At 32.2% G+C, this 8,642-nt stretch overlaps 1 protein-coding gene across 1 annotated transcript; it reads right to left on the bottom strand.

The window, feature by feature from the left end:
- Positions 1 to 3,816: 3,816 nt before the first annotated feature.
- On the bottom strand, positions 3,817 to 4,829 carry LOC121391348 (the record flags this gene model as incomplete). The annotated part of the gene is made up of 2 exons (XM_041523009.1): positions 4,485 to 4,829; positions 3,817 to 3,940 (listed from the first exon to the last, which is right to left on the bottom strand). Coding segments are annotated over exons 1-2 (469 nt in total), but the record flags the coding sequence as incomplete, so codon positions are not given.
- Between the last annotated feature and the right edge of the window lie 3,813 nt (positions 4,830 to 8,642).

Below are 8,642 nucleotides of genomic sequence, written 5' to 3'. Positions count from 1 at the left end.
CTAATGGTTATGATATGAGGAACATCTCTAATATTATACCTATTGAAGGTATGACAATGTCATAATGTAGTGTTTGATTTCAATATTATGTAATTGATCAAGTGTATAGAGTTGTTAAATTAACTATTTTTCAAGTTACTGATAACACATCTAGGTATACCATTATCACCTGTGTTCATATCAAATATTACATCTTCATAATATTATAATATTATATTATACAATAGACGTTATACCATCAATACCTGAACTAATATCAATACATCATCTCTGGTGAAGTGACCCTTGAGGTTCGTACACATTCCCTGGTGACAATAGCACACTTCCAGTTCAATGTAACTATTATTAATATAACTGATAACTCTATTGTAGAAAACTTAAAGCTTTTTTTATGAAGTATATCAGTAATACTATAGTACCTCTTACTATTGTATTAAAACTAATGGAGGATCATTCTCATTTAATATTACAACTACAAATCAATATGGTAAATCTGAGGTGATTTCTACTGGAGAGATCCAACCATTATCAACCAAGTGAGTCTACTCTTATTATTAATACTAAACAATATGTACAATCACTAGAGATGTTGTCATAGTAACCCTCATTATAAAAGAGATATCAGTGTTAGTGTGTGTATAAGATAGAACTCTTTAATGGCTACATAATATAATTTATATTACTGCTTTTCTTTGTTTGTACACTATACTACATAATACATAATATACATTACATTTCAATACATAAGCTATTCAAACTACTACTACATCCATCATCACCACATTGACTGTAGGACCATCAACCACATCCACTACTACAGTAGTACCTTCAATATCAATCATGGTATCAGCCACACCCACTACAAATCCTCCTACAGAGAGCAGTCCTAGCGGTAAGTTATCACTATTATTGTATACTATATATCTCAATGTTATATTTAGGACTAAGTGGTGGAGCTATTGCTGGTATTGTTATTGCTATTATTATTATAATACCTATTGCTGTTCTTATTGGACTTATTATCTCTATATCTCTATAAAAATAAAGGTATGTCATAATATTGTGTACATGTTATGATATGTACATGTTATGATATGTACATGGTTATGGTCCAGTAGATAAGTATGTCATTAATGTAATAGACAAATTAGTAATGACATATTTGATGGCTAGTACATCTGGTGGATTTGTGAACATTATTGGATTACATGATCTTTCTGTCTGTGACATTAAGAGAGATAATTCCTCAGATTTTGTCATTGCATATAAAAGACAGAACCAATGAAATGCACTAAAGTGCTTAAACCTCACTGTGGTCTTATCAGTGCCTTTCTTTAGCCTCCTCAAGTGACATAATCTCACATGATATGCAAGATGATTATTGATAACTCAGCATTTCTCTTCAATTAAAGGGAAGCCTTTTAGTGCTTCTACTGGGTACTTTGCACTCTAATTGACAAAAGGTCCAATACTTTCCAACTTCTTAGTAAAAGTTAGTGATTCTCCAATGACAGCTATGGTGCTAGTATTTTAGTTCGGGCTCAATGTATCAACAAAGATAACTCCCAAAAGTTAGTAAAACTGTCATAACACTCTAAAGAACTATTTTTGCAAAACTCTCTCACTTTAAAAAGTTGGAAAATGTCGTAAGCTGTATGCAGGAGATTTTTATGAATTTTTGAGTCTTCACTGAAAGCTGTGCTTTTTTCAAAGGCTTTTCAGACTTTTAAAGCTTTCATTTGACGCTCCTTTTGGCAGTATTCTTAAGATGTGCAGACATTTGCTACCCTCACTATAGTTTGGTGGCTACCAGTGCTGTATTTGCCAATTTAAAGCAGTTCAAAGCCATTTGCCCGGGTAACAGACACACACACACAGACACACACACATTGACAGACTACAGTAAACCCTCGCTATGCGCCCACACACAGTGAGGTTAATTAATATTAGAGCCATCATCTACACAAGTTCTATTCCTATTACATCAATTATATTATCTGGTGGTACTGTTCACGATAAGATAGATACATGTATTGTATTATAGTAAATTAAATGATAATCATCACATGTTGAAAGTATATTTCAAAATTCATTATTTTACACCAAAAAACAGAACAACATCCTCCATCTTATGATGACATAGAGCCATCAATACCTAGTGTTATTATAATACAGCCTAATGTACAAGATGATGATATACCACCTCCTATACCAGCTAAAACTAACAAGACATAAGATACTACCAAACAAACGTTCAACCATGAAGAGATCACTGGAGGACTAATATCTTCTTCTTACCAGTACCAGTGAAGTAGAGCCATTATTGATATCACTTCAACAGCAGATAGGATATAATAATGAAGGACCACTACCTGGTCATATTGAAGAAGACTCTCCTGAGAATTATTATGACAGTAAGTACTCTTATAATATATTTACATAATATGACTTTATTGTAGGTCTTGTTATGAGAGATCATCAGTTACCAAGAGATAAATACTACTACTACATACTAATAAAATATTTGTGTAATAGAGTGATCTCTGTGCTTGGAATCAATAATGAATACTATAAGCATGTTTTGTAGTCGAAAACATTTAGCGCCTTGTGTTTACAATAAATAAATAATAAGTATTTTTTTGCTTTATTTTGAACGAAATAATTAAACGTGACGTCATGGAGTAAAATTCATTAGTCAATTGCGTCAGTCAATTCAACAAAAGTAGTTCTCTTTAAAAACTAGTGCTCTATAGTACTACTGGTCTCTGAAGGTATACCGTGTAAATACGTAAGTATTATAGACAAGACAGTATACAGTTATTGATCAAGCATTCTTTCAATATTGTTTTAATATAAAAATCTTGCATTGAACACCTTAATAATAATTGATTGTAGCAACGCCTACGCAAAAGCAAAACCACAACAATGTTGGGCTTTTTCTCTCTCAAGAATGTGAGGCCGATGGCCCAGGAATGTGAACAGTTTGGTGATATACAATCTATAACTAGTATAGGTTACGTAGTCTATACTATCTATGACATATATTCACTGTCTCTAGGCTCCTCTCCTACACTTGATCTGGTTGTAAAGATGTTGTTCAGGTTAGTTTATCTATGATCTGCCTTTGTTTGCTAAGAGAGGAAGCGTTATTCTTAGAGTGATAAAGGCAAAACAGTTGTTGCATTATGCACTAAGAATTTCGAGCAACTTCAAGAACTTTATTAGACATCATCCTAACAAGGTGTTTCTATGGCCTGCAACATTTTTTGCAGGCTGTATGTGTCCTATATACACTTATCAACAGCCCTACAAGTCAATGTGAAGAACTCACTAAGTGTGAGATGGCTTCCAGAGTAGAAGCACTTAGCGCTTATTGATACTACTGCTTGCCTTTCATGATAAGCTTACAAGGCACTATAATCTACATCCACTGCCAATTTTGACGCTGGAGTCTCTCCAATGTTTTTTGGGGGGGGCAGAGCCACCAAATATTGGGGTCTAATACTGTTGTTACTTGATTAGAGGTGTTATTGTCACTCTATTGACACCAAGTTAAGGTATACTTAAACACATTAATTAATACATGTACCGTAAATGTCAAAATTTTCGCTGCTCAAAAAACTTTGCTCGTAAAATTTTCCCAAACTCATAATTTCGCGTTTTGTGTCAACCGTGTAAAAATACAAAAGTCACACCACTGACACCAATCATATTCTGTACAAACATAAAGTTGTAGCTGAACCTGGTGGTAATAATTATGATTGTGCTTTAATCGAACGATTGAGTTCACTATTTGACAACAAAATTTGTCATCACTGCATGCCACCTCTGGTGTGCAATCACGTTTAGTATAAGGACACTTAACTTCAATCACACCATTTGACTGCTGAGATGTCAAATCTTTAATTTTGCCATCTGGAGATGCACCTAGCCATCCTTTCTAAGGATGAATGATGAAGCCACACTTTTCTACTGATACAGTGAAATTTTTGTAACTGATGTACTTCTTAACGCAACAGCTTCATGTTCAATTCCCCAAGTAACAGGGGTAGGAGTTGGTATCAATGGTTTTGGGTATACACATTGCCTAAGTAGAGATACAGTTTTATTTCTTTGACATAAAATCCTCCCACATTTAGATCCAGTTATCCGCTTAGACCTAACAACATACCACAGCTGCGGCAAAGATTGATCACGAGTTTCCATTTCAATTCTTTTTCTTTCCTGATCTGAAACATTTAGTGACTTCTTCATTCTAAAACAAGATTCCTTAAAATCGTGATTATCAAGTGGGTAAGATGGTAAACATGAAACAACCTCTTCAGATTCTTTTGTTGCTTCTATGTCCACACTCATTTCAGGAGGTAATAAATAGGTGTGATCATGTTTAACCTTTTCCTTCAATGGTACCAAAATATCTAAGAAAGCTGATGGTTGATTAAGAGATACTAAGTTACAACATAGTTCCTCAATAACATTATTGCCAAGAGTTCGGTATTCTGGAGGTGAGGATCATAACTCCCATTCATGTTGCTCTTTTTATTCCTTTGAAGAATATCACTTTTTCTTGATGTCAATTCTGCAACTGGCATTATTTCCAATTTCTTAGGCCGTGGTTTATTCCATTGTTGCAGTCTCTCTGTTGAAGTCAAAAAGTCTGGTAGTTTTCCAAAACGACTGAATTCCTCAAGTGCATAACACAAAGCAGCTATGTGTTTGTGGCTAGCATGTGGTCCCTTTCCTGCAGGACACCCACACTCTGCTTGTGCTATGTCAAGGGTTTCCTTGTCCAGTACTAGATTGATTTTATAAATGTGATCCTTTTTCATTTCAGGAATGCACTTGCCTTGAATGTATAAATGCTTATCATTTGCTACTTTGATATCTTGAACATGATCACACTTGAATAGATTCTGAGCAGAGTTGTTGATAGCTTTCAAATCATTACCAGGTAAACCATCTATTGAGGTCCTTGTAACAAAAGTAAGTAATAATTTGTGAATTTGAGAATATAAGTAAGGGATGTTGAGAATCAACAATTTCTTTAAGTGGCTGCCAATCATGAACACTAGTACTGTTTTGTAGCAGTATCACCCATTCTAACTGTAGCTACACTATCAGGATCCACTACTGCATTATCCCAACCATTTGTAATATATGCATTTACCCTGTATGACGAAGAAAGAAGTGTTCAGTACTGATATCTGCTACTGCACATACTCACATTAATACAGCTATATTTAAAACTCACCTAGCAACTAGATAGCCTTTCTTCCCTTAACTAAGGCTTTCCTACATTGCAGCCAACGTTTTAGCTGTGGTATTGTTAGTTCTTCAGGTTTTCTTCCACTTAAAGAGGCACCAGGTACATCATTTTCACTTAAATATAATTTCTGATCGTCTTGAATCATGATATCATACATATAACTCCTAGACTGTTTTCTTTCTCGCACCAGCACACTTGCATTTATACACTCGATTACGCACGTGTCCCCCAGACCGAAAATTCTAATTACGCGAATCTCATAAAGGCATACTTGCCATTCTTGAAGTAACACTATCACAAAAGGTTTATCAACATTATTCCATCAATGTGATATTATATTGACAAATTTATTATTTTGTGTTTACAGGATTTTTACAGTAGTTGTGTTTATAATCCTTGTACCATTGAACTGTGTTATAAATCAGGATGCTAGTAAGGGAGTGACATTATCCAATTATATTATACACTCTATTGTCTTCTCTCTTAGTGATACTAATTCATCCATTATCTGTGAATACTACTGTAAACTCAGGACAAGTTGACTTCTTTTGTGAAGCGAGAGCTAAATATCTAAAGATTCGTGTTAACAATACACCAGCTGATGATGCTAATATTGTAAATAAAGGATTTCATCAACAAGATACAGAACATGACAATAATATAAATAAGAAGAGTTTTATTAGTTGATCCAACAGAAGACAACAATAATACTAATATATCTTGTGTTGCCATTACTACGCCACCATTATCTGAAGACACAAGCAATACTGCATTATTATTAATTCAAGGTATATATCATGTATTATATTTATAACTACATTTATTTTATTATCTCATTATAGGTTTATTAGAGGGTGTTAGAGATCTAACTGTTAATATTACTAGTACTAATACAGTAATATTATCTTGGTCTCCTCCATATACTCTTGATAATATATATATTAATGGCTACAATATTACTATTACTAACACATTAACAAATGAAATAGAGACATATTTCACAGAGTCCCTACAATTATCATATCAAAGTGGATCTAATGAAAACTAATCCTTGTACTGAAATAAAAGTAGATACTTTTTTGCTATTAATACAGCTGGTATTGGTGATGTATCTAATGTGTCCTTTTATTTCCCAAGAGGTATGTTTAGCAATAATATGTGTAGTAGTTATGGACCATATATATAGTACCTATATTCATATCTGTATTACATGTATTCACTTCATTTTCACTTTCTATTACAGTACCTAATGACAGTTCATTGATACCTGTGACTGTTACTCCAGTAGTATCAGGAAATATGGTCCATATCGATATATCAGTTAATGTAAGATACACTAAAAATAGATATATCAACTATATGTACTTATTGTAGTGTATTGAATTATGCATTAATGTATGTTAATTTGTCATTATTGTGTTATTTGATGTAATTATATTATGAGCATGCTCAGTAGCAGTTGGCTCAGACACATGTTAACTTTTTGATTGTGATTGTTGTATTCTCTTCTTTGTCATTCTGTTATAATCCTATTTAATCGTAAGTGTTTTCCCAGTCAAGTTATCACACTTATATGTACAAGTTAAAATACAAACAATATAATTTACTCTATATAATACTTTAGAATACTGTGGTGGCCCAATAGGTGCATATAGCTTTAAAGGACAATAGGACAATTTATAATAGACTATATATAAGGCGATATGCAATAGACCACAAGGTTATAAGATTATTGTGCAATAGACCACATAGCTATAGCAATATGATCCTATAACCTTATAATCTATTGCAAAATCATCCTATATAGCTATATATGACCTACCAGACCAATACTCTACTTTTAGTGCTATGTGTTATGACAACATAAGTATTTTTACAGCTTCTATTATAGTACTATTATTTTAAAATCATGTCCTTATATGGTAATTTTTATTAGGTAACTCACCTTTGTCCTGGAGAATATCCTACTAATGCTATAGTAAATATAAAGAATTCTATTACGGTGAAGTGATATATACTATAATGAGTAATGTATTAACTAGTGGATCATCTATTAATATAACTAACTCTATTAGAATTAAGTCCTGATATGACATATATTGGTGAAGTTACTCTTAGTAATCTTGATGGAACATTTAATACAATCGCTAATGTTTACTTTAGTAAGTACAATATTGTGCTATTATATTATTATGATAATTCTTTAAATGCTGTACCTGCTCAAATAATGAAACAAATATTTGTACCAGAGCCATCATCTACACAAGTTATTTATTCCTACTACTACATCAGTTATATCATCTACTGGTACTGTTAATGGTAAGATAGATACATGTATTGTATTATAGTAAATTAAATGATAATCATTACATGTTTGAAGTCTTAATCACAACATTATAACTACTAATATAATCTTGATTCTATACTAGATAAAAGACTTGAATTGTTTAGTATTAAATAACCAATATCTTAATAAACTAGTATATTATAATACATGTCACTGAAGTAGAGGATCAGCTTTGTCCTTGTCTATATATTTAACATTACTTATAAATAATATTATGTGGCAATTTATGGCACTCCAATACAGTTACCATGACAACAGTTGCTACACCAGTTAATACTATGAATGCAACATCACCTACACGTAAGTACATAGTTTAATAAAAATTATAATTGTTCGTAATATAATAGGGCATTCCATTGGTGATATTATTGATAGAGTTAAACAGATACTTAATAGTCATGTTATCATATTGATTGTTGGTAGTGTTGTTTATCGTTTGTGCTCTTATTGTTTTCATATTTTTACTATGTTGTTGTCTATGTTGCTATAGGAAGAGAAAGTGAGTTTATAGAGTAATATAAAAATTATCTTTAAAATATTCATAGAAAACAATATAAATAATAATCATTTTTTTACCATATGCTGATAATAGACCATCAGTAAGTTATTATATGATACATTATTAATATTACTATTATTATATATTATAGATTGTTTATTACTCAGTCCATAACATATACTGAGAGTTCTGAGAGTATGGAAATAGAAGAGGGTGCAGTTTCTATTGAAGTAATAATGTTAAGAGATTGTATTAATATTATTTTATTGAGTAGAAAAAAGAAACAGTTGTTTATCAAGATCTTCAGAAATTTTCTAAAAAGAGACCTCAAGCTCTCCCCCATCTAGTGATAAAAGTAGTGTATTCTGATATACTACATTTTCCACCAAAACAGAACAACATCCTCCATCTTATGATGATATAGAGCCATCAATACCTAGTGTTACTATAATACTAGCTAATGTACAAGATGATGATATACCACCTCCTATACCAGCTAATGTACAAGATGATGATATACCACCTCCTAT

Source organism: Gigantopelta aegis, unplaced genomic scaffold (assembly GCF_016097555.1).
Source record: "Gigantopelta aegis isolate Gae_Host unplaced genomic scaffold, Gae_host_genome ctg2162_pilon_pilon, whole genome shotgun sequence".
Taxonomy (NCBI): domain Eukaryota; kingdom Metazoa; phylum Mollusca; class Gastropoda; order Neomphalida; family Peltospiridae; genus Gigantopelta; species Gigantopelta aegis.
Note: the sequence above shows the minus strand (reverse complement) of the source record. Positions and strands in the feature narration are given on the sequence as shown.